Source organism: Xiphophorus couchianus, chromosome 22 (genome assembly GCF_001444195.1).
Source record: "Xiphophorus couchianus chromosome 22, X_couchianus-1.0, whole genome shotgun sequence".
Classification (NCBI taxonomy): domain Eukaryota; kingdom Metazoa; phylum Chordata; class Actinopteri; order Cyprinodontiformes; family Poeciliidae; genus Xiphophorus; species Xiphophorus couchianus.
This window is the reverse complement of record NC_040249.1, coordinates 21,007,044-21,032,516: the sequence shown is the minus strand read 5'-3', so window position 1 is coordinate 21,032,516 and position 25,473 is coordinate 21,007,044. Positions and strand designations below refer to the sequence as shown.

General features: G+C 38.5%; 2 protein-coding genes and 1 long non-coding RNA gene across 4 annotated transcripts in view; 2 read left to right on the top strand and 1 right to left on the bottom strand.

The window, feature by feature from the left end:
* Nucleotides 1-1,834: 1,834 nt before the first annotated feature.
* Nucleotides 1,835-4,321, top strand: epcam (epithelial cell adhesion molecule). Its single transcript, XM_028007785.1, has 9 exons — nt 1,835-2,185; nt 2,520-2,624; nt 2,713-2,977; nt 3,064-3,135; nt 3,217-3,280; nt 3,393-3,491; nt 3,564-3,761; nt 3,848-3,892; nt 3,987-4,321. Exons 1-9 carry the CDS (start codon nt 2,122-2,124, stop codon nt 4,002-4,004), a joined length of 930 nt encoding a protein of 309 aa, XP_027863586.1. The 5' UTR covers nt 1,835-2,121; the 3' UTR covers nt 4,005-4,321.
* Nucleotides 4,322-9,650: 5,329 nt separating this feature from the next.
* plekhh2 (pleckstrin homology domain containing, family H (with MyTH4 domain) member 2) overlaps nt 9,651-25,473 on the bottom strand; it is a 33,940-nt gene continuing 18,117 nt past the window's right edge. For both annotated transcript variants that reach the window (XM_028007582.1, XM_028007581.1), the window contains exons 12-30: nt 24,717-24,853; nt 24,453-24,566; nt 22,939-23,025; nt 22,706-22,864; nt 22,125-22,205; nt 20,842-21,021; nt 20,618-20,726; nt 19,260-19,372; nt 18,718-18,897; nt 18,159-18,256; nt 16,441-16,618; nt 15,906-16,061; nt 14,644-14,741; nt 14,404-14,545; nt 13,253-13,389; nt 13,033-13,162; nt 12,264-12,350; nt 11,966-12,103; nt 9,651-10,676 (exon numbers count right to left, since the gene is read on the bottom strand). In XM_028007582.1, coding sequence (XP_027863383.1) covers nt 10,491-10,676; nt 11,966-12,103; nt 12,264-12,350; nt 13,033-13,162; nt 13,253-13,389; nt 14,404-14,545; nt 14,644-14,741; nt 15,906-16,061; nt 16,441-16,618; nt 18,159-18,256; nt 18,718-18,897; nt 19,260-19,372; nt 20,618-20,726; nt 20,842-21,021; nt 22,125-22,205; nt 22,706-22,864; nt 22,939-23,025; nt 24,453-24,566; nt 24,717-24,853 — 2,510 coding nt within the window. In that variant the 3' untranslated portion in view covers nt 9,651-10,490. The remainder of the gene's footprint in view (nt 10,677-11,965; nt 12,104-12,263; nt 12,351-13,032; nt 13,163-13,252; nt 13,390-14,403; nt 14,546-14,643; nt 14,742-15,905; nt 16,062-16,440; nt 16,619-18,158; nt 18,257-18,717; nt 18,898-19,259; nt 19,373-20,617; nt 20,727-20,841; nt 21,022-22,124; nt 22,206-22,705; nt 22,865-22,938; nt 23,026-24,452; nt 24,567-24,716; nt 24,854-25,473) is intronic.
* Nucleotides 18,233-19,583, top strand: LOC114138369 (uncharacterized). Its single transcript, XR_003594203.1, has 2 exons — nt 18,233-18,369; nt 19,290-19,583. It is a non-coding gene; the product is annotated as an uncharacterized LOC114138369 (long non-coding RNA).

Sequence of the window (25,473 nt, the reverse complement as noted above, 5' to 3'; positions counted from 1 at the left end):
GACAAAAACTCCTGAGCCAGCTCAACACGCCTGAGAATGTTTCTTCACCTGGATCTTCACCTGTGACTCAACCGTCTCTGCTGTCAGAACGTGACTCACAACAGCTCAGTGTTTTATGTTTCTCAGCCTCCAGTTTCTGCTGATAAACGCCTGCGTGGACAGATGATGATGTTATCCTGTCACAGAGAATGAAACGATAACAGACAAACAGGACGCTGGTTTTAGTTCAACCAAAAAGAAGATTTTGGGTCCAATACAAGATGTTTATCACATTACATCAAAAAATAAGATTAAATCGCATAAGAAAACTGAATAACAGTTGAGGAAATAAACATAATATTGTAGCCTTTCCTCTAGAACAAAAATTGATTAAAAAAAAAAACATAACTCTGTTTATTATCCAGCTGACATTCAGTTTTACTGGTTTAGCTCAATATGCCGTAACACAAATACTATAATATAATGAGCTTCAATAGTTACGTCAATTTTATTCCATCACAACCACATATTTAAATGTTTTTTTATTAAGATTTTATGTGATGGACCATTAGAAAGTGGTACATAATTGTGAAATATAAGGAACATATATATTTTTTAATCCATTATAAGTCACGTATTCTACAACTGGCATTTAAGCAGAGTTGGTAACTATGAGTAACTTTTACATAAACAACTTTCTGGGACAAAATGTACTCATAGGAGTATTTCCATTTCACTGTACCTTTTACTTGAGTAATATTTTTATAAAGTATCGTTACTCCTATTTTAGTAAAATTTCTGTATACTCTACGCGCTGTGAGAAGCTTTACTGAATGAAGAACAAATTAAAAATGCCTGAGCTGCAGACACACCTTCAGTTCAAGTGAAGCTTCTTGTTTGTGCACAAGCTTTGATGTAAATTTAGGAAGACATTTTATTTTGTTAGCCAACTTATTTCCATTATCTATCAGCTTAGAAAAATTGTTAAATCAGTACACTAATCATGTAATGAACTATATTTTTAATAAGTTTAAAGTGCTTCATACCATAAAAACATAATATTATGAAATATATAAACATTACATTTTGTCAAACGTCACAATCAAAGATCCTCAAGAAAATACACATTAAATATGTTAATCATTGTTCCAGTTATTATGAATCAAAGGCAACTCTAAACAGGTGGGTTTTTAAAAAAATATTAATTTAAATGAACCTGGTTTTGACAGTTTTGCAGTTTTCTGAAAGTTTGATTCCAGATAACCAAGACTAAACTCATGGCATAAAATTTAATAGTACAGTATTTGATAGTATTCACATTCTCAATTAACAAATGTTAAAATGGTAGCTCTGTGGTCTGTGGTAAAATTCAAATGTTTATGGGGGGCTGCTGAAAGTCAGGGGGCTCTACACAGCTCCTTAGTTCACTTATGCCTTGAGCCGGCTCTGCTGGAGGTCTTAAAAATAAAGAATAATTTCTATTTACATTTTATGTGAGAAATAAACTTGCGGGCACCAAAACTGGTTAATAGCCCACATTATGCAAATAATGTGAAACGTCTTTTGATGCTGTTTTAAAATTAACTGACTTGTTTTGATATAAACATATTTTACAAAGTGTTGCTAAAATACATAAAGACAAAACTGAGACCGAAAGAAAATAAGGAATGTTTATCAGCCGAAAGCAGAAAATATGTCAACAGAGACAGAAAGACCGAAACAGACAACAAATATGGTCATACCGGAACCAGGTAAGAGTACCTGTTTCGCCCACTCCCTCCCCCTCCATCACCGTTTATGCAAATTAGAGTGACGTAAAGAGCTTCTACTCTTATAAATCTACTCTGTCGCGAGTGTTTTTGTTAGTTGAGGGCGACAACAAACTCCACGGATTACAATCAGCAGGAACTGTGCTTGTTACCACACCTGTGCCGTGCTCGTGACTTTGCTCTTTTGTGCGTGCGCGCTCCCGGTGAAGTTTCTCTCCAAACAGGTTCGGCCGGTAGACACACCTGCGTCAGGAGGAAAAAGGAAGTATTGTTGAGCGCCTTCTTCATTCTTTGTCTGACCTCTGCGGACGACGGACGCTTCGAGAGACGCTTTTAATTGTTTTTAAAGTTTATTCTTTTGGAAACGATCACTATGAAGGGTTTCATCCTCCTGGCCCTGGCTGTCTTTGCAGCTTTGCAAACCGTTGAATCTGCCTGTAAGTACCGTGAACTGATTAGGTGTAATAACACTTCTGTAGTCTCTTTTTTTAATTAATAGTATTTAATTTTACTTTTGGAGTTATTTTATGTTTTTTAATGTATGGAAACTATTGAAAACGTTCAGATCGGTAGAGGTGGGGGATGGGAGCTCCACCTCACTCTGGCGACTTAGTCAGTTTGCGGAAACCAACGCCCAGGTGTTAAACAAACCTGCCAGAGTACCTGTTGGTCCTACCGACTAGTTATTTAACAAATAGCAGGGGTGCAATAAGTGCAGGCTGTGGTGTTCACCTCAGATTAAATACAAATTTGTCTTGTTTCTTTGCTCAGGTAGTCCATGTAGAACAATGAAATGGGTCAACTGTGACGGTGCCCCATGTACATGTCAAATCACCCTTGATGACTCAAACAGACCAGCCATCGACTGTGAAAAATGTGAGTAAACTATACATGTTGTGACGCATGCGTGCTGCATGTGTTTGGTTGTGTTCTCATGGTTTTTTTTTCATCGTCCCACCTTTAGTGGTCTCAAAGTGCTTTTTGATGAAGGCTGAGATGTACAGAAGAAAAATGGGTCAAGACGTCCGTATTAACATCGGTGGAAAGCCACATGAAGACGCCATTATGGACAACGACGGTATCTACAACCCAGACTGTGAGAATGATGGTAAATTCAAGGCCAAGCAGTGCAACAACACAGACGAGTGCTGGTGCGTCAACAGCGCTGGTGTTCGCAGAACCGACAAGGGCGATAAGAACATGAACTGCTCCAAGCTGGTGGAGACATTGTGAGTAAAACTCTTGCAGTTCTGACTCCAGGTGAATGTTAGAAGGTGATGTATTTAACTTTTTTTAATTTTTAATTCCTCTTCAGCATGATTCGTCTTGAGCTGACACACAAAGAACTTGAGTCTAACAATAAAGTGAATATACAAGCTCTGGAAAAGTAAGTTTATGCAACACCTCCACTCTTATTCAGACCTTGTTTATGACTAAACTTCCTAATGAAAACCTTTCCATCCTACAGTTCCGTAAAAAACCTCCTTCAAACCCGTTACCAGGTCGACGGGAGTCTGGTTAAAAATGTTCAGGTGAGAACTTCTAGCCAATGACTGGAGCAGTTTGCTTTGCCACATCTTAAAACAAGTTACAAACGTCATGAAAACGGATCCTCCTAATGAAACCTTTTTGTCTTAATTTTAGTATGACCCTGATGGTCGCTACATTGTGATCGACATAGAGAAGGAGAAAGGAGACCGTACCACTAACCTTGGCAACATGGCCTACTACATGGAGAAAGATGTAAGTTTCTAAGTCTCTGATACAGTTGAGTTGTTCTGAAGGGACCCTCTCTGACTTTCTCTTCTCTTGCAGCTGAAGGTCTCCCCTCTGTTCAATAACCAGACCAAGGTCCAGCTGAACGGGGGCAGCCAGAAACTGGACCTGAATAAGATTGTGGTGTACTACGTAGATGAGGAGCGTCCAACTATCACCATGCAGTACCTGACTGGTGGCATCATTGCCGTCATTGTGGTCGTGGTGCTGGTTGTGGTCTTAGGCCTTCTGGCTCTGGTGAGTGCGCAGTTCAAGGTGAAAATGCCTAAATCTCCTGCATGAACCTATATGGAGCTCTAATCAATCTTTCTTTCCCGGTTTAGTTCCTCATTAATCGGAAACGGCAGCAGCGCTACAGCAAGACTCAGGTAAAAGCAGCTTCCTGTACACTGTCACTGTAAAACTAGTTGTTCTGCCATGGATTTTGTTTAACCTGCCTTTTTTTCTCTTCTAAAAATCCAGCAAAGGGAGCAGTCCTAAATATAAAGCAGCAGGAAGTCTACGGAGAGGGAGAGTGCCATTTTGTTTTTAGTCTTTATTCGAGAAACTGAGATTTGTTTCCAGAAAACTTTTCTTTTTTTTTCTCTCTCTTATGGTTGCTTGTTTATTTATAACATGTGGAAACTCTTGTCACAACATGTATCTGATCATAACTTTTTTTTTTTTTTCTTTTTTGAAAATGTGGTTGATGTAATGCATTTTAATGTTAGAATCTGTTCAAAAGCTGGAAATTTCTTATCATAGACTGTACAGTTTCTTATGATGTTTGACTTTTTAATAAAACTACTTTTAAAGTGTATTCTCAAGTTGAAGTGTTTGGGTTTTTTTTAAGTGGCAATTTAAATTTATTTTTAGTGAGAATTTCTTCATTGTGTAACACAAACCACTTTGATCTCAAATGATTTGCCTGACTTGTTTACTTGCAGTTTCAGTGGAAGATTTTGAGCTCAGGTGAGGGTCACCTGGGTGTGGCGCCTCTGGCAGCTTTGTTTTCCATCCATAACGTCACTTGACTTTGAAACCTGCTGTATTACTTAAATGTAAATTTTCTAAAGCAGTCTTAACCTGAAGCATTGTCATTTAATTAATTTACTAAAATATACTTGCGCACACTGTAGGTTTACTTTTCCACAGTATACCCTTTACTGGGAATTTCTTGTCTTATCAACAGAACTGCTTTCTTCGCATGCTGAAGCAGTCGGTCTGGTTGCTTAAGTTAACACGCCAGGAATTTATATAAGACAGAAATGGAAAATTCAAGCTCCACAGTCGTGAAACAAAATGGCTCTGAGGTGGCAGGAGCAAAACTTTCCATAGAAGCAAAATTATTAAAACTTCCCAACAAAAGACCGTAAACAAAAACTGAACAAAGTATCTTAGTTGTGTACTGATGCCTCACCCAGTTTGTACCCTTCCGCCCGCCCTTCGTCTCCATAGCAACTAGGCCCCAAAAGCAGGTTTCGTAACTTGTTCAGGCAGGTCAGAGTGTCTTATATCTGCCCTCCCCCCAGCTCTCTGTGTTACAGGAATGAGGGCGGGCATATCGCTGTCGGCACCTGTTGTAGGTGCCCTCTGCACCAATGAGGAGGAGGCAGGAAAATGACTGAATGTTATGGTTTCTGTGGCTTTACGTAGCTTTCCATAGGCTTTATGTGACTCACATTTACAGAAACCAGTTACGTGTTTATCCCTTTGTCCACAAAACACTAAAATATGTTCTACTGTCTCTCACTGCGAGAAGAAAACATAAGTTTAAGGTATAAAAGTACATTGTCATTTTGTCACTTTAAGATTTTTCACGTTTTAGTTTTTTAAATACCAGAATTTGCACTTAACTTTCTATTTTTCAGTCTGACATCATTTCTAAGAATTAAGGTGCTGTGATCCAACAGTCATTACTTTGGCAATCTCTAACATTTCCTTTTTTACACTTGAGTAATTTCTTGGGACAGCCACTTCTTGAGTAAAATAAATAAGTAGTGCTACTTTTACCTGAGAAAAATTTTGAGTGAATTAATATTTAGTTTGAAGGCTATCCAATACATTGGGACTAAAAAAAACGTTAAGCATGATTGAAGGCAATTTGATGCTTTGAAATTGGCCTTTGTCTCCTCAAAATGTAACCCAAGTTAGGGCTGAACAATAAGTCAACAATGTATACTGTGATAGACACATGATTAATATCAATAGAAAATATATCTGATGGGATATTCAATTTATAGAATATTCACTGAACTTTGATCCAGAATCGCATAGCATTCTAGGAAATGTAGGCAGAGAAGGCTTTGCTATTCAACTTCTCACTGCAAGCTAAGCAAGGTTGGTGTCATTAACTAACTCACTCACTCTTTGGTTACCTAGCAACAACCTGTGGAGTAACCAGCTGGCGCAGCAACAGTTTAAGGTTTTGACACCATGACTCATAACTGCTTAAAAATAAATAACTGACCTAAAAAGCAACATCTCGGTCAAATACTGCTCTTTTTGTTTATTACATCTCTTCGCTGATGATAAAATGTTATATTCCTATTCTGTGCATAAACAGTTACATCTTCAGTGTACTTTGACTTCATCCAATCTGATCTATCTAAGCTCCAATTGATTGCACATGCTGACAAAATAAATAACATGTTGTTTGGACTATTGACAATCTTTCTATATAAAACTGAAACTGGTTCCACACTCATTAATGTCCAAATTATGAATAATATCAATCATATTTGCCACATCACAAATTCATATTTCACAGATTAATGGTTTGTTTCTTACAAATAAATCAGAAAGCACATTTTCCCTAGATGCAGAACAACTTTGAATTCAGGTTAAACTGGACCTGAGGTATTTAAACTGTTTACAGTGACAAACAAAGTCCTGATGTTTGGTATTCTGCTTTAAAGAACATGTATTCCATCAAGAATACTCAATTTCTTACAGATTATAATACAGAACCGGTCTAAGGTATAGCCCAGACACCACAACTGCAATACTCTCACTTTAAAAAAACTAATTTGAGCTTTACGTTTCATTCTCTGTGAAACCTAAAGACAATAAGACTCGCCCATACAAGACTGTGCCCGCACAGTCTTTGACACAAGTGAGTCAACCGATTCCAGTTATTCTCTTACTCAGAAAGGCCTGAAGGCAGTAGGGGATTAAAGTTTACCGCTCTGCTGGCTGTTCAGTAACTAGGCACACAAAACAAAACCTACTCTACACTTTGGATATAACCAGCTCAGCAAACCTGAATCTCTAATGAGTTTTCTTATGGTTTAGAAAACAACCGCATACCGCTTATGCTGAACAAGTGTCTACATTTTATTTCCTGCTTTCATTTGGTTTCACTTCCTGTTGAGGGACTGCACCCTATAGCTCATGTCAAAGTCCTTAGTGCTTTGTGATGATCACTTTTTCAATAACACAAGACCCAGGGAAAAAGTTAAAGGAAAAGCATAGTCTGCAAGAAGAAAAATAAATGTTTTCTAACTTTAACTCTGAACAAAATGACCATTCTGTTGTTCCTGAAGCATATTCTGAGCAGATACTGCAGCAGATAATTGAATATTTCACCAAACACCTTTCACATGAAGACATAAGAACCTAACTTCGTACAAAAGTTCGCAGGGGCTGGTTAAAAAAAAAAAGTTAGCAACTGGTAAATTCAAGATGACAGCCATTTTTCAAGCCAGCCAACATGGTTGTAAGAAAAACAGAATTTTGCACTAAAATCGCTAATTAGACTAAAGTATTTGGTGTCACATTTTTAACTGAAGAAAAAAAATTTTGGTTGATATTATTCAAAATGGCTGCCAATGTTGTAATGAAAAATATGTCTTCCATAAAATTGGCAGTAGTTATTACCAGAAGCGAACAAAGCTAACCAAAAAGTTAGGTCCACTAATTTCTACTTCACTAAACAAGAACGCTAAACTACTAAAACACATAAAAAATTAGCAGAAGCTAACACCAAACCGCTGCATTTTGGCACTCCCAATGCTAAACCGCTACACATGTAAATAATTAAGCTAACGCTACATTGCTAAAAACATTTTAAAAATTGCATGAGCTATCTCCAAATTGCTAAAGACATGAAAGATTTGCAGAAGCTAACGTTAACCATTAAGACAACTCCTTTAGAGTCCATTTCATACATTTTCATCTCCTACCAGTTGGTGTGAGATTCACAGACAGCAAAGTCCTTTCAGTTTCGGTATCTGATTTAGCTACATATATTACTTTGGATTTGTATGCAGAGCATTATCATATGTTGTACACTTTATAATAGATCAGTATGGTTTTGAGGCTTTCTTTAATGAAGACAACTGTTAACAGACGTTACATCTCTGAATTTCTGTTGGGCTGCTTCATGTAAACAAATATTTACAACCTGGCTTAAAAAACAAATTATTAATAAATATTGTGCAGATAACTTATTCTACCTTAATTCACTTCTTCGAGTACACTAATTATAACTGCACTATTCTGTACCTCAACATCAACTGTAACGGTTCAATCATAAGCTGCTAGCTAGCTTACTGAAACTATAATATGTAATTAGGCCTGTCACGATAGCAAATTTTGCTGAGCGATTAATTGTCTCAAAAATTATTGCGATAAACGATAATATTGTTTGAAGACCTTTTTACACTGATTTAATGGAAATGACATAATGCATGCAATTTCTTGCCAAAGATGGATACACTTTATTTTCAAAAGAACACTTAACACTGGAACTGATAAACAAAAATAAGATGGTCTCCATTAACAAAAAACGCACTTGAAAAAAAAAACTAAACAACATAAAGCCAAAGTGGAAATAAATACTGCATTCAACCTAAAGACTGCAGATTATGAAGTCTGTATATTATGTTGCCCTTCAGTAATAATTAGATTTAAATCTAAAGATGGGCACATCGACTACCTGATGCAATAGTTCACACTACAGGTTTTTTGCTCCTATTGTTCCCCTTATGGCAATCTTAGAAAGTTGGTCTTTCTAAGATTGTGTGGTGTGTTACCGTGGATCGTCGTTGCCGCTCCGATCTAAATCAGGGGTTTTCCCGACTGGGATCTTTAAGTTAACGCAGCCTGTTGAATGTGACAGGTAGCCAATCAGAAAGCGGGATTCTCCTTCGCGGTTTCTGAGGGGAAATTGAGGAGAATCCCAAACAGCTGACAGGCGCAACCCAAAGTCCAGCTGACATCGGAGATGATACTGGAAACAACATTAATGTTTATTCAACATGCAAAGAATATAGAAATGACAAGAGGAGGAGTTGGAGCGAAATTGGGTCAGTGGAGAGCACCGGAGTTGAGCCTTTTTTTCATTCAGTGTCATTAACAGAAAGAAAAATAGGCCGGAAGAGACGATAATGCCGATAATTAAAATGTCGTCGATAGTTTTAATTTATCGTACGATTAATTTATTTATCGTTTATGGCGACAGGCCTATATGTAACTATTACACACTCAGCGATAAACGGCCAACTTTCCCTACATTAGTATGGACTTCTACAATACCTGTACATTACTATGATTGAATTAATTTATATTTACCTGTTAGCAGATATCAGAGCAACTCAATGCTAATCACCGGCCGTCAGAGCTGAATTTCCGTTGGAGTGTTCTGTGTTCGATACGCCCTCTGATGGCGAACTGCTGCAACTACATGATTACTCCCAGGCTAACAGCTCGATGAATAATTTCTACAGTAAAACAGAACAATCTTCAACTTAAATTAAATAAATGAAGGAATTCTGTCACACATAGTCAAAAACAAATGATGTGACATAAAGTTCATTCAAGTCATGAAAATCGGTACCATTTTATAGCAATAATAATTGGTTTAAAAGGCTCAGAAATGGTGGCCATCTTGACAATTGGCCAAATTCAACTGGTTGATGGGAAATATAAAAAACATACAAGTAAGCGTCCAAGTGTTTAAGCAAGTAAGCATCCGAATGCTTAAGCTTGCATCTACACTTCAAAGATTTTTACAGTAATATGCTGCACTAAGAACTGTTCTAGTAGTTCTGAAGTTGAGCTGTTGGGAAGAATAAAATGTCCTTCCCAGAAAGAACTTTGCTTTTGTTCTTGAAGCCTGGAGTAAAAAACAAACAAACTCTGTTCTTTAATTCAATGATAAAAACAAACTTTATTTATCCCAACTCATAAACTCACATCATCCATGTATTTTCAAGGAGTCGTGGATGATGATGATGATGTGGGCAGGTTTGGTTAGAAATCTGGGCAGAGAGATGCTGGAGTAGGGGATAAGATCCTTATCACTGATGAGATGGTTTGAACTTCCTCCTTCTGCTCTTTGGTCCAGCTCTGCATCCATAAAACCTCATTGTCGACTCTAATTAGCGTTACTCAACTGCTCTCGGTTGTAAAAACAATACCTTGTTGCAACAGTGATACAACATTACAAAGCTATTCCAACATGTTGCCGTCATGAGCACAGAAATTTTAGAAATTCTTGCAAAGCGTTTGTCACAAAGCATTAACTTAAATATTTTCTAATTTTTCTTCTGTAAAGCATGTGAAAACAGCTCTCTGGATAAAAAACATGATAAAAATCTTTATTGATTGGTAGACAGATGAGTTTTTTTATGCTTAGATTTAACTCTAGCTGCAATTGTTGCATCTTTTTTACCTGTATTCAAAACAAATAATAATAAAAATGGCAAAATCAGACTTTAAATAAAATTTTACTGAAGGAAACCAAACTCACCATGACTGATGAGCAGTTTAGGAACAATGTTAATAATAAATAGCATTACCTTCCTCATCACAAGCAAAAATGTACTTAGAATAGATGCTAAAATCTTCGCTAGCCAAGAGAGGTCTGGTTTCCACTTTTTAATATTAAAATATACCAAACAGATCACTTTTGCAGCATGAACTGAAGTGACATTCTGTTTGCAGAAATAACAGAGTCGGAGCTTGTTTTTCTAGCTGAATGCGTCAGAGCAACGTGGGGGCTTTGCTCGGGCGTCCGAGCGCCGGCGGGGATTTGCTCCTCAGCTCTTTGCTCTTGAGGCTGACGGGCTGGGCCACCATCAGAGCCGGGGCGGACAGGTGGTGGGCGGCGGCCTTCTGCTGATGAGCGCTGTTGATGTAACTGGAGATGAGGAGGGTGATTTCCCTGATCTGTCCCACGAAAGCAAAACAGACACAAAAACAAAGTGGGGTAAATTGGCTGCTAGCTAAAATCTAACACATCTCTCTTTATTTGATTGCCATTTTTGCATCACTTAACTGAAATGGAACTTTTCAGATGATATTTCCCAGCAAATGTTTACATGTTTTCACAATGGCCATGACTTTAAGTACATTTTCACACCTGATGGTCTGATAAACTTGGTTTGACTGGGGACCAAAGTTGTAACATTTGTTAAATTTTCAGCTGCTGTGATTCACTTTCACACTGCACTGTGTGAAAAAAACCGACTCTTTGAGAAACCAGTACCCCTCCTCGCCTGTGGTGGCGCTGCACCAAGAACCACAGAAAAAAGTTATACAAAAACCTTTGAAAAAGACATGAATACAACTTCCTTCTTCACAGAATGTAAACAAAAATGGAGCGGTATCAGATTTTAGAGATTGTAGAATTTCTCTTTAGTCTTTGGTAAAAGACCAGAAACTATTTCTCCTGCTTCTCTAAAAATTTAGATTTTTAGAGTCTGTATACTCCAGTTAACAATTAATCAATCACTAAACTAGTTGACGATCATTTTAATAATTTCTTTTAATAATTGTAAACATTGAGTTGGCTACCCAACGTTTACACTCGCCCTTGAAAATGGCTACCAACAGATACGCAATTATACAATGGCACAAATTTGAAAAGCAGAAATGGAGGCTCCAGCACAACCAACAAGAATGCAGCAAGTGGTTTCTGAACAGTAAGTCAACAACAAAACATACAGAGGTAGAACCAGCTAACCAAATGTGCTGGAGCTCTGCTTGGGTTGCTAGGTAACGGGGCTGGGATCAGGTGGGGTTGCTAGGTAACGGTGTGGTGCTCGTGGAATGTGACTTAACCATTGGGAGGTTTTTAAAACTGTTAATTTTCAGGACTCCAAAAATGTCTGGGTATGTTTTTAAGTACCGGTACTTAGGTTATTTTTATAAGCATTTAAGACCCAAATGGAAGTATAAAAATGGGCAAAATGTGAATTTTGCGTAATATGCATTAACGCCCACGGTGGAAACCATCTTCTGCAGTCTTCTGTATGTCCGCTATTGGAAGTTACAGCCAGTCAGCGCCAAGAAAAATTAATTGTGCTCCAGGATTGGCTGCTTTGCTAAGGCCAAATAGCATTGTGTCAAGGTATTTCAGCTTTACAAGCTCCATTTTCTTTCAAATATTTTACAGAAAAATCAGGTGATAGGCAGATTCTCATGTGGTAAGATCATCCCAATAAATTATTGCTCACTTTGGAGGCGTCCATCGCAAACAGATGCTTCTCGGTAGGTTTGTCCTTGCCGATGTTTTGGCCCACCACCAGCATGAAGTCCTCTTTGCAGCCTCCAAACGTCATCAGGTTCTTGTAGGGATGGGTCACCAGCAGTTTCTGGTGACACACAGGTTAAACCGTTACCGACACCAGTCTTTGAGCGGACTTCAGAGCACATAAAGGTTTTATGTTTTTAGTGATAGGGCAATGGAGGCAGTGAGCACTCTGTAAACCAAAGTGTTTATGACTGCATGTCTGTTCCAGAAGAGCAGCTTACGATCGAGTTGTGCTCCAGAACGCTGATCCCGTCTTCATGCACCGCCAGCCAAACACTCTGACCCGACTCAGGGGAGGGAGTGGTAGTCTGAAAATGGAAATATTTACAAATGTGTGTATATACAAGTAATGGTTAATCTACTTGTAAACCCACACATTTGATCTGTTTACTATTTTTATGATTAATTGATTAATAATTAGATATCAAAAGTAGATTTTTTTAATAATAGTAGATCTTTTAATAGAATTTGAACTGGGTGAATCTAAAAATGCCACTAAAAATGTAGGGTAGAACATATTTACAGACAGTGAAGGTTTTTCATCTTAAATGCAAAATTTATCATTTTTTTAATAGAGTTTTGGCTTAATTACTGCTCTGAATATGTTGTTCTTTCAGCAAACGGCCATTTTTAGAGTGTGTATATTCCAGTTAATTATTAATCGATTGCTAAATTAGTTGACGATTATCTCAATAATTGATTAATCATAATTGATCTGATTAATTACAATTAATTTAATTAATCGTTTCAGATTGATCTGAAACAGGGTGATTCAGCGTGCTGTTTGGAGTCAAACCAACCATGGCGTGTCAGCACAAACACCTCATACCAACTGTCAACCACAGTGGGGGAGGGGTGATGATGCGGGCTTGTTTTTCAGGCTCTGGAAACGGATTGGCTTCCATTCTAGATCCAAATGTGAAGCCTGACAGCTCAATCTTGGCCCAAACTTGGCAAAGCTGCATTTGCCTCTCAGACAGTTTCCCTCACCTCTGCCTGAAACAGCTTAGCACCAAAAAACGGCCATTTCCTGGCGACAGTCAGGTAGATCCGGACACACTCGGATGAACCGCGCCCCTTGAGGGAGGCCCAGCGGGCCGACAGACGCTGCATCAGTTGCCTAAAACGGCACAAATATCATCATAAGGCCTTAAAATCAGATCTGAGATTGTATACAAGGACGAAAAGCAAACTGTTTTTGTGTTTTTACCTCTGTTGATCCTCAGATGAGGTTCTGCGGTAATGTTTAGGGTAGAATCTGTCCAACACTTGTTTTAAACTCTGATTGGGTTTACTTTGGGCCGATCCGGATGCAAACAAGGACCGTTCAAAATCTCCAAACTCCACCTGAAAACGAGAACAAACACAGCAGGTTGTTACACTTTCAAACCCGCATTGGCCTCTCAGATGAAAGTCTTACACTTTTTACTGCATGAGCAGAATATCTGACAATTTCAACTTTTTATTTGACTATGCTTATTTGAAAAAAGAAAATTGTCTTACAAAATAAATTTTTGCAAAATTATTAGCATAAATTACATTTCCTACAAAATGAACAAAAGTGATTTTATTTTTTTTACACTTTAGGTTAAAAGCTTGTAGAAAGTCAAAACCTGCTGCAGCTAATGATCATTTTATTATTCTATTAATTATTCTGACAATTAATCGATTAATCGGATAAAAATGGGCAAATTTTTTTATTTTGCCACTTAACCTTATTTCTTACAATATTAGAAATACTTTAAAATATGCAAATAAACAATTTAATTCCTTTTCACAATAAAACATGTTTTACTGCATGAAATAATAAAGAACAGCACTATACAAAAGATTTGCTTTTTGCATTCTCTTAAAAGAATTAGTGACTTTTATTCAAAAGCAGTCTTGCGTTACCCAAATCTGCTTAGAATTAATTTAATACATTTTGCTAAATGCAGCAAGTATTTTCAAAGTAAGACTGACTTAAATCCTGATTAAATTATTCAAAATTGATTCAACTATGTTCTATTTTTTCCGACTGATACCTAGAAAATGTAAAAATTATTTTTAATTGCAGATCCCAATTTTAAGTTTTGGTTCTAGAATAATTTACTCATCCTTTTTCAGCAACATATCTAAATACTTTTTTTGTTTAATTGAAGTATGGCAGGCAGTTTATTGTTGAGTTGGTAAAAAAAAAAATAATTTTTTGACCATAGAGTCCTTTTGACTCAATGATTTTGGCCCATTTGACAATAAGTTTGGATACCCCTGCATAAGAAATAAATGCTTTTGCCAAATGTTTTTTTGGCTCAGTGATGCTTCATGAGATCTGCTGGAGTTCTGAGTTTAAAACCGACGAGAGAGAGCTTTTTAACAGACCTGGGCGAGCAGTGCTGCCATTTCCAGAGCCAGTTCCTTGTTGACAGGAAAATGTCCGACTACGATGGCTTCGTTAGTCTGGTAAGCTAGCAGCAACCTCTCCCTCTCCGACTCGCCTCTCATCTGGTGAGAAAAGTACAGCCTGGCGAGGGACAATGCAGAAAGATTAGGAAATTACTAATAATTATTCTTAATTTTTCACATCATAGCAAAGAAGAACTGAGAAATAAAACAAAGTACCTGTTCTTGTAGGTAAGACGGACGGTTCTGGTGTTTTCAGACTTCCCAGAGTGCTGCTCTTTGGACGCCTGCTCCCATTTGGAGAGAATGTCACAAATCTGCCAACAAAAATCCCATACAGCCCAGTGTTAGCATGTTAAACCAGACAATCTAATTTATTTGCATAGCATTTTCAGCAACAAGGCAGTTTAAGGTGCTTTGCAGATTGGCTGACGTAGTGAGGAGATATAGCTGATGGATTAACCTAGGGGGCGCAGTGGAGTCCAATTACAATTTAATGCTATTGGGCTCTTTAGAAGTGAACAAAGGTCATACATATCCAGTTTGGTGCAAATCGGATCACGTGTGATTTAGAGATGACCGTATGGTTATGGTGAGGGATTGAAATTCACCATTTGGCCACGTCCACCCGGTTCAGCCAGCAGCCAGCATTGACAGTGTTCATCATGTCATTCTATGTCAGATGGCACAAGATTAAACGCCCCTTCAGCATGCATGAAAACTCACCGTTTTGATAACTTTTAATCAGCCATGCCTTATGATCTGACTGACAAAGTTTGAAGCTGATCGATCAAAATCCCTAGGAGGAGTTCGATCAAATGTGAAGGCTGTAAATGGCCAAAATGGGGTCAAAATGGAAACTTCAATCCAAAATGGCTGACTTCCTGTTCGACTTGCACTATGACATTAATTGTATTTTCTGTGCATCTTGGGGAGCTCTACAAGTGTGCCAAATTTCATGTCTCTACGATGAAGTAAGGTCAATGCGGAGGGTCTTTTGAAAATTGCTAGGTGGCGCTGTTGAGCCGTTTCTTGTGCGATTATTGCGACAACCATAAAATACGTAAATTTTTCACAGTCCTGATGCATCCTCCAAATTTGAGTTTTTGAATATGATAAAGCCCCCCAAAAGTCCCCTCTTCAGGGGGGCAGAATCGTAATAATAAACAGTATGAAAACAGTAAACCTTCGCAGCGCTGTCGCTGCTCGGGCCTAAAAACGCATCACACAGTCAACAATTGAGGAAAAACAGTAACAAACATTACATTTTGATGAGAGCCATCAGCAAAATCATCAATACACATAAAAAATGTTAATCAGTGTTTAATTGGTCTCTAAGCAGCTGGGTTTCTAGTTTTGATTTAAAGGATCTCAGTGTTTCTGCTGTTTTGCAGTTTTCTGGAAGTTTGGTACAACAACAGCAGATCTTGAATGTGCTAAGCCGGAGGAAGCCAGGCTCGTCCTGCGATTGAAAGACGCACCTTGATGCCTCCTGACAGGCAGTGCTCCAGTTCTCGTCCGGTGGGATCATCTGTGTACAGGCTGAAGCCGGAAAGTCCGGTTTTCCTCATCCCGGTGTCCTGGTTGAGGCGACTCTGGAACTCGTCCACAGTTGTTGAAGCATCAAAACTCACCACCTATACAGACAAGAACAAACGACAAGACAGATGATAAAAAAGAGGTTTGGAAAACACAGAGAGACAGTGGTTCCTGAGCTTTGGAAGAAGTTCTCGTCTCAGGAAAGGAACTTATAAACTTAGCTTTTTCACAGGCTATAAATTATGATATATGTAGCATAATATAGCTACATATAGCTACATTCACTTCAGCCGTCAATATAAAACCACACTAGAAATATAAGGTCAATGGAACACAAAGTGGGATAAACAACAAGCTGGTGAGTTAATATCACTAATATCACCGGCACACATCCAAGTGAAACCTTGATTTGCGCCGGTTGTTGCTAGTCAGAGTCTTCGAGCCCAGAAAGTGAACCAAACACTCTGGTGCTCCTACCTGATAGGTGTTGTTGAGGAAGTGGACGGGGACGCTGAAAGGCAGAGAGTGGTGATACGGATTCCTCAGCAGGATGGACAGAATCTCCATTCGGGACGGCCGGGCCTGCCGCTCGCCCTTCTGCTGGGTCCGCTCCAGAGAGCGCTGGCAGTAGATGGCATACTTTCCCACCTCGGTCCTGGGAGGGAGATAAATCCTTCTTAAGCAAAAACTCTGACTCTTTTTTTTAAAAGAAGTTATAATATTGCAAGAATAACATTGTAATATTACAAGAAAAAGCCATAAAATTATTTTTTAAAATAGTCATAATAATGATACAACAATAAAGTTCTAATAACATGAGATTAAATCATAATATTTTGAGAAGTCCTAATATGATAATAAAGTAATAGAATTACTAAAATAAATTTGTAATATTATGACATTATTCTCATAATACTATGACTTTATTATCGGATTATCTCAACTTCATTCCTGTATGGCTTTATTCTCATAATTTTATTGTCTTTATTATCTTAGCGTGGCCCTAATACACACAATTTGCACATTTTTTAAATTAACCTTCTTCGGTTCGAGTCTGTTGCACATTTCTTTGAATACGAGTATGTTATTTTTAATAACTGTGCAGTATTATTTTTAAGTTGTTACTGTACAGTCTCTCATCCTTATTTTTGTTTAGATTTTTACATTTATGTAACTCTTCATGCTTCAGCCTTCCTGTTACTTTACACCTGAATGTCCCCAGTCAGGGACAATAAACGAATATTTCTATTCTATTCTATAATTTGGGGCCTTTTTGTACGTTGAACTTAGTTGATGGAAAACAAAACTAGCTTGATAGAAGAAGCTTAAATAACGAACGAATGAGAAGGGAACCATTTAAAACCGAATCATTGTTTCGTTCTGCCAGTTAATCATTAAAAGGAAGCGCAAGAAAGGGAAGCCAAGCACAGCTGACAGGAGCAGAACTTATAATGTTTGACTTCATGAGGAACTTTGCGTCAATATGTAACTTCCTCAACATTAATATACTATAGGTGAACATTCAAAAAGGCTCTGATCAACGGGAGCAATGATTACAGTCATTTAATAAAGTAGAAAATATGCCCAGATGAATCTAATTTGTCAGATTATAATATATCTTTGGAAAATAAAAATCTTTAAGCAGGTATTAAATAAACCCACATTTCAGGGTTTTTTTTTTTTTTTTTAAATATTGATCTGATGAAATATTCACTTTTTAAATGTCATATTTTCATGGAAATTCATCATAATTAACAGAAATAAATACGTTGAAACATTGATCTGTGTGCAATAAATCTTTGGAAGGTATTTAGTGATAAAGTTCCTGAAATAAATTGACTTTTTGTGGATAGAGCCTCCACACTGGAACTGAAATATAACATGACAACCAAAAAATAAAAACAAAAACACAACTAAAACCATGGAAAAAACTAATTATGATCAGAAAGAAAATTATTGAGCTAATCGTAATTTACCATTAATTAGTAATTAATTGATTCTGTGATTCTATTTTGTGTTTTTGCGACATTGTTGTGCGCAGCGTTTTTCTCTTGTATTTGAGTTTTTGTGTTTTGGAGTTTGCGCCATCCATGTTTTTGCTTTGCGTTTGGACGTGTAAAAAAAATCATTTTGTGTTTTGTCTTCCGTTTGTGGTTTTTCATGCCTCCGTGTCAGAGTCTCGGCTGTTTTCCCACCTGGAGTCTCCGTGTCTCTTCAGGTGAACCTGGAGCAGCCAGAGGAAAGGATGCCGCGGCAGAAACAATCCGACACACAGAGCCAGAAACTGCCAACCCTGCAGGGCGAAAAAACACACACAGAGGCCTTACACATTCAGCAGGGTCACATGACTGAGTCGTGGGATTTGTTAGTGAAATAAGAACAAAACATCCGAACAAAACTTTGAATGTAGGTGTGACCTAACCGGTTCTTTATGTGCACAAGGGAGATGATTCATTCTGCCTGTGAGTTTTTATTGTTTGGCTGGGTGACACTATCATACTTTGGAATCTAATATGAAACACACCAAAGGTTTCCATGACTTCTGCCACCTGCTGATGACTGATAAGAAGAGATTCTAGTGGCACAAAAACAACAAAATTAAACATTTTCAGTGAAAAAGTTAAACTCTCTTAGTTTCAGTTGGATAAACAAAAACTGAAAAGCTTTAATTTGCTTCCTTTATTTCCCGCTTGCGTCGAGTAGAGTGCCAGAATTAGTGCGCAACTGGCGCCATCTTGTGGCGAAAGCTCCAACCTGCAGAGGTCCTGCGTGGCTTTGTGGTTGCTTCATGCGGGTCTGCTTCATGAGCTGGCAAAAGAACTCGTTCTGAAGCTCTGGGTGGGCCAGGCAGACCTGCAGGGCGCTCTGAGCCAGAGAGACGTGGTAGTCGATGGCCGGAGCGTCGATGGCGACGTTGATGAAAAGCTGACAGGTCTGGGAGCAACAGACATGTTGGAAAACAAAGTTTTTATGGTGGTGAAGCTTGAACAGAAATGTGTAAATCATTAACTTCTAAGTGTTTGTGCACAACAATTAGTTTTCTTTTTGTCACTGCAAAAACACAAAATCTTAGCAACTATTTTTGGTCTAGTTTCTGCAAATATCTTAGTACACTTAGTAAACAGTAAACTAACACTTTTTCATCAATATCAAGAAATAATTGTCTTAAAAGAAGCTGTTATGTTGATAAGTTAATTGAAAGCTTTGTCTTCTTTCAAGCGTATTAAGATTTTTACACTACAAACGAGACAAAAATTACCCAGCAGGATTTTGTGGTTTTGGAGTGTGTGGCGTACCTTGAAGAGTTTGACGGCTTCTGTCTGCAGGGCTTGTGATGGCAGAGTGGTGAGAGGAGAAGAGAGAGCCTCCTTCCTGAAACACAGCGTGGGATTTCTCCAGATCTGAGAATCTGAGGAGCAAGCAGAGAAAATTGCAACATTTGTTACATTTTCAGTTGGTGATGTTTGTCTTCACATTGCACTGTGTGAAATAAACGAAAGCTTTTAAAAAACCTGCTCCCCTCCTCACCTGTGGTGGCGCTGCACCAAGAACTACAGAAGGAAATGACATAAATGCATCTGACGAAGACACTGAGCTCAACTTCCTCCTTCCCAAAATGTCTGACCAAAGAACACTAATCATTTCTCCCACTAGCGCAAAGTAATAGTGTTTGTTTTGGTTGTTTTTACCCAAAATGCCCTGCCCTGTATTTCACTTCCTGTTTTGGTCTCTTGTCACATTTACACTAGCATGTGAAAATAGCTGCAAACAGACAACTGTACATCTTTGAAAAGCATAAGTAGAGTCTCCTTCACAACCAACATGTTTGCAGCAAGTGGTTTCTGGATAGTAAGTCACCAACAAGGGCTGCACAGTGGCGCAGTTGGTAGCACTGTTGCCTTGCAGCAAGAAGGTCCTGGGTTCGATTCCCGGCCGGGGTCTTTCTGCATGGAGTTTGCATGTTCTCCCTGTGCATGCGTGGGTTCTCTCCGGGTTCTCCGGCTTCCTCCCACAGTCCAAAAACATGACTGTTAGGTTAATTGATCTCTCTAAATTCTCCCTAGGTGTGAGTGTGCATGGTTGTTTGTCCTGTATGTCTCTGTGTTGCTCTGCGACAGACTGGCGACCTGTCCAGGGTGTACCCCGCCTCTCGCCTGGAACGTAGCTGGAGATAGGCACCAGCAACCCTCCCGACCCCATTAGGGACACAGGGTGAACTGAAAATGGATGGATGGAAGTCACCAACAAAACACTTGTCTTTTCCAGCAGCCATTGTACAGCGCATACAGCGGTAAAACCAGTTGACCAAATGTGCTGGAGCTCAGCTTGAGTTGCTAGGTAACGGGTGGAATTCTGCTGGGGTTGCTAGGTAACAGAGCAGTGTGACTCAACTGTTGAGGGGTTTTTGAAACAGTTCATTTTCCAGACACCAAAAAACATTAACTTATAGACAAAAGACGGCTCGGTGGTTTTATTAAGTGGTTGGACTGTTTTCAGAAGCAATAGAGACCCAAATGGAAGTATAAAAACATGCAATAGGGTCCCCTTTAAAATAAAATAAGGCCCATAATTTAAACAACATTCAGGCCCAGGATGAGTGGATGTTGCGACTGTAGCGTTTGCACTTGAAATCCATTTAATAAAAGTTGCTCACTTGCGTCTCCGTCCAGTTGGAAGAGTTTTCCCACCAGTTGTTCGAACTCGGTGCCAACTTTACCCACAGTGGTACCTGCTGCCACAGACAGATGGTACAACCATGAATCCTAAAAAAAAACAACAAAGAAACAAACACACATATTAACATCCTAAGAATATAAGCTCTCATATTATTCCAAACTATTTAAATACTTAAATTTTGTTAAAGTTTCAGATGCTGACCTTTTCATGGCGGGACTCGATTAGCAAGTATGTTGGGCTTTGCTCCTGAGGGTGGACGGCGATAGTAAAGGGAGCCGCCTCTAAGCTCCGCCCACAAGCTTTCAGCTCATCATCTGACTCCTTTGACCCAGCCACCTCCTCGACCCGGGCCTCCCATAACTTAATCTGACCCAGAGGGAACTGGAAGCAGGCATAGTTTGGGTTAGACCACCAGACAACAAACATACATTTCCACGTTTTTATGTCTTGTGCAAGTACATACACAGACACACAAAATCACAAAATCTATTGGCCTAGTTTCTAGTGCAAATATCTTATTATACTTGAAACAAGGCAAAACTAACTTAAAGTAACTTTTCAGCATAATATAGCAGCTTGTTTTAAGTCAATAATTTCTTAATGTTGATGATTGTTTCAGATTATTTCACTTGTAACATCAGAAAAATGTCTTGTTATAAGTGAAATAAGCTGCAAGCGGAACCAATACTTTTTTTAGAAATCAATATTAAGATATTATTTATTTAAGCGAAGCTCCTCTATCTTGAGAAAAATGTTCTTGTAAGTTTGTTTTGTTTTTCAAACATACTAAGATATTTGTACAAGAAACAAGACAAAAAATATATTAATCATTTTATCATCTTTTGTCAGGGCTTGTAGTTTACTGTCATTAATCTTAACTCTAGGAATAATTCCTGTTGTATGTCATACTGGCTACATGCAGAAGTATAGATTATTTATACTTCTTACATTCATATTCTGTGCTATTGCGTTGCTATATTTTGTTTATTAAATGTATAAATCAGACAGACTATAACTATTCATACTCAAGTTATTTTCTACGAAACAGAGTTTCATCTTAACCATATTATAGTTGTCAAATTTGTCAAAATTGGTTTATTTATTCTTCAAATTCATTTGGTTTCTACTGATTTTTATTGCTACATAAGTTCTGTTATGCTGCTCTTGACAGTTGGTGGTTACCATAGCAACCACTAACTGACAGCTCCGCCCCCTTTTCTGTTGCCGTCTGCAGCTGTGTTTTCTTTGCAAGTAGGCCAATTGGTGCTGGACTAATGTTACCACCAACTTGATCTTCTTTCTTAGAATAAATACAGTGAATCTGAGAGTGTGTGATGTGAAGTCAACCTATTGAACCTGAGACGAATATATATGTTTAAGCTGGTGGTTCCCTGTACTCCACAAGGTGCCCTTTTTTCCATTTGAGGCCCAAGCCCCCGAAATGTTTGTGTACGCCACTGATCTCGAGTGATGGAGAAGCAAACCTTGTCCTCTTGGCTGCGGAAGTAGTACAACGTCTTGCCGATCAGAGCGCACGAGACCCGCTTTGAGTAGCCGTGCTTTACCTGGAATAGAAGAGTTACGAGACCTTTGCTAAAATCTAACATATAAACAAATAATTTGGTAAATACACAAGTTGGTTTTCAAATTAGGATTAATATCCCATAAACTTATTTACATTTTGTTACATTACAGACACAAACTTTGAAGCAAACCCATTATGCAAAATTAACTTTTTCCATGCTTTTGTACTTCCAATCGGGTCCCCATTATTTGTAGGTCATCAATTTAAGAGTTTGGCTTTAATAGAAACATGTCGATTTAATTGGGCGTGTCAGAGTTGGTTTATTTTGCAAAACTGCAATGGAAACACTTTTTTCGCATCACACGAGTCACATGATCAATAACCAAATGTTACTACTGTCAGAAACAACAAAGAAGAGGACAGGAAGCAGTTGTAGGACGATGTAATTTGATAATAAAAAAGTCAAAAGGGCTATGAAATCTTATCCTTCATTTGTTCATTCCATGCAGTGTTGGAGTATGTGAGTAAATAGTTGCGGACCTTGATGAGAAGTCCCTTCATGATGGGACGGATGTCTGGCTGAGTGAACAGAGGACTGGCAGCTTTCAACCTCAGGACGCTCTGCAGGACGTGCAGCCACTCCTCCAGCAGGTTAGGAGAGTCCGCTTTCAGATAATACACATGCTTCCCCGTCATAATCTAGAGTATAAAAAACATAAAAACATTATGTTTTTGAGGACTGAAGTTAAAACCTTTCATTTAAACTCAAATACCTGAAGAACTTGCTTGCCGCCTCCACGGGTGATGCTGCTGCTCGCGTTCACTTCGATCTGGCCCTGAGGCTTTCTGATCACGTCGCTCTGTTGGAGAAAGAGTCAACTTTACATATTTAAGATAATTATAACACCAATAACATGTTTTTCTAACTAGATTATAGACGGATGGTTTAATGGGACGCATTAGGTTAAATAAAAACCACACAAAGCATTTTCTGATGAGAAGCAGTTTAAAAGGATAAAGCCAGAGTATATTTAAGTTTGATTTCTAGAAGGGAAACATTGTATTTATTTTAAAAATTCATGAAAGGAAAAAAAATTATTTCCAATGGGATTTTGCCAAAATAAGTCAAAGTCAGTCTTCTTTGAAGCTCCAATTTTCAGTCACATATTACAGTAGAAACATTAATCAAAGTTTAAACAAATCACCAATAGTCAAACTTTAACTGAATGAATTTACATGTTGATGCCTTTTATGGTTTTTACACAATCAGAGTTTGAATTTCGTAATATTTCTACATTTCAACCACAAACTGTTCAGCTTTGGGTAATGACATCACACTCTCTGGAAAATACTTTTTAGTTTAAAATCCCACACTCTTTTCATCTCATGCACACTTTATGCAGCAGAATATGGATATTTTGGTTGCCTTTCAGCCAGTATGTTTCACACTGATGTAAAGGCTTAAGGAGAGTTCACACCAACCTTCCCGTTTATAATTCTCCTGTGAAACATCCACTCAAAACTGGAAGTGAAGAGTCTCTTTAACTCGTCATATCTGCTAAATAAAACAATGTAGACACATAAAAATGTCTCTGTCTGGCACAATCTGAGTGCCAGATTCAAGATTTTTTTTCAACTATTACTTATAGTTGTCATATGTTGACTGTCTAAGTCTTAAATTCTTACTTGTCTGTCTGATGAACTTCCAGCTTTCCCGCCAAAAGCAGGAATCACCATAGCAACCAGAGACAAAGCCTTTTCTAGGTCTCTGCTTGCTAAAACTCAGCAAGTTGGCTTTCAACCATAAACTAATAGAACACAATAGAGTGTAAATTCACCGAAAGGCTCAAAAAAAATTCTATAAAACTGGATTTACCTGAGACTTTCAAAATAAAGCTCATAGGTCTGCTTCACAATAAATAAATGCAAGTTTATCCCTGTCCTAACCACAATTATTACACAATTACACACTTCCAAATAGGCTTAGGAGATTGAAGTTGATGTACAGCAAACTGGTCAATTAAAATATTTGAGACCCCTTTAAAAGTGATAATAAATGCCTGTTGTAATAGGCATTCAAATACGAGAACTTTTTGCTGCTTTTAAACATTTCTGTTTCAGTTATTTTTGTTTGGTGTTCATCCTGTTAGCATGCTCGCTTGTTTTTCTCGTCTTGACTAGAAAATAAAGAAATGATAGGGAATTTCTTAGTTAAACTAGTCGGTCCATAAACATCTAGCAAAGGAAGATATGTTTCAAATATATTAATATTGAGGTTGTAACACACTGGTGACTTATAGTAGAGCAGTTCTCCATCTTTGAGGACGAACCAGCGTCTCTTCCAGGTCTTCTTCCACGTTTTAACCATTTTCAGCAGATAGCCTGACTTCTCCATTGGCTCCTAAGACACACAACAGTTTAAAAACTACATTCTGCAAAAGTACATCTCAAAAAATCCTACTGAACTACAAGAATTCAGCATTAGATTGTGCAGTAAATTCTTCCTCCACTGAGTACAGTTTAAGGCTATGTGCTGAAAAGTGCGGCTCACACTCTTGCCGTTGTCGCTGGCTGAGCTGCAGGTCTTGGGGAGTTTCTGTTCGGGTTCGGAGAACTCTGTGTCCGTGGAATAGGCATCAGGAGGGATGGCATAGTCACTCTCTGACGTCATAGACGCCACGGACACGGCTGCAAGACATTCAGAGGATTTACAAGTGAGGCAACGATGAACAAATGGAAAACAAAGAATTTCATTTTTAATGTTTGAGATCATGTTTTAAACTGAAGCAAGTTCTGAGTCCTTGAATACAAATACCTCATGTTTCATGACAGATATTAGATGAGTGGTTAAAACGTTAAATATGGAATCTGCAAAAACCAAGAATGAATTGATAAAGCTAAAGACAGATGGATGAACAGAGAGATGGACCATCAGATGGATGGATGGATGGATGGATGGATGGATGGATGGATAAGTGGATGGATGGATAAGTGGATGGATGGGTGGGTGGATAAGTGGATGGATGAGTGGATGGATGGATGGATAAGTGGATGGATGGATGGATGGATGGATGGATGATGGATGGATGGATGGATGGGATGGATGGATGGATGGATGGATGGATGGATGGATGGATAAGTGGATGGATGGGTGGGTGGCTCCGTGGATGGCTGCGTGGCTGGATGGATTGTGCTAGTGCTGGCTGGCTGGCTGGCTGGATGGCTGGCTGGCTGGCTGGCTGGCTGGCTGGCTGGCTGGCTCCGTGGCTGGCTGGGTGGGTGGCTCCGTGGCTGGCTCGTGGCTGGCT

Excerpts from the sequence above, each read along its gene's own strand:
- epcam (XM_028007785.1), top strand. The coding sequence starts at position 2,122 with ATGAAGGGTTTCATCCTCCTGGCCCTGGCTGTCTTTGCAGCTTTGCAA. Across the intron at positions 3,136-3,216 it reads AATATACAAGCTCTGGAAAA|TTCCGTAAAAAACCTCCTTC; the intron begins GTAAGTTTATGC and ends TCCATCCTACAG. Across the intron at positions 3,281-3,392 it reads GTCTGGTTAAAAATGTTCAG|TATGACCCTGATGGTCGCTA; the intron begins GTGAGAACTTCT and ends TCTTAATTTTAG.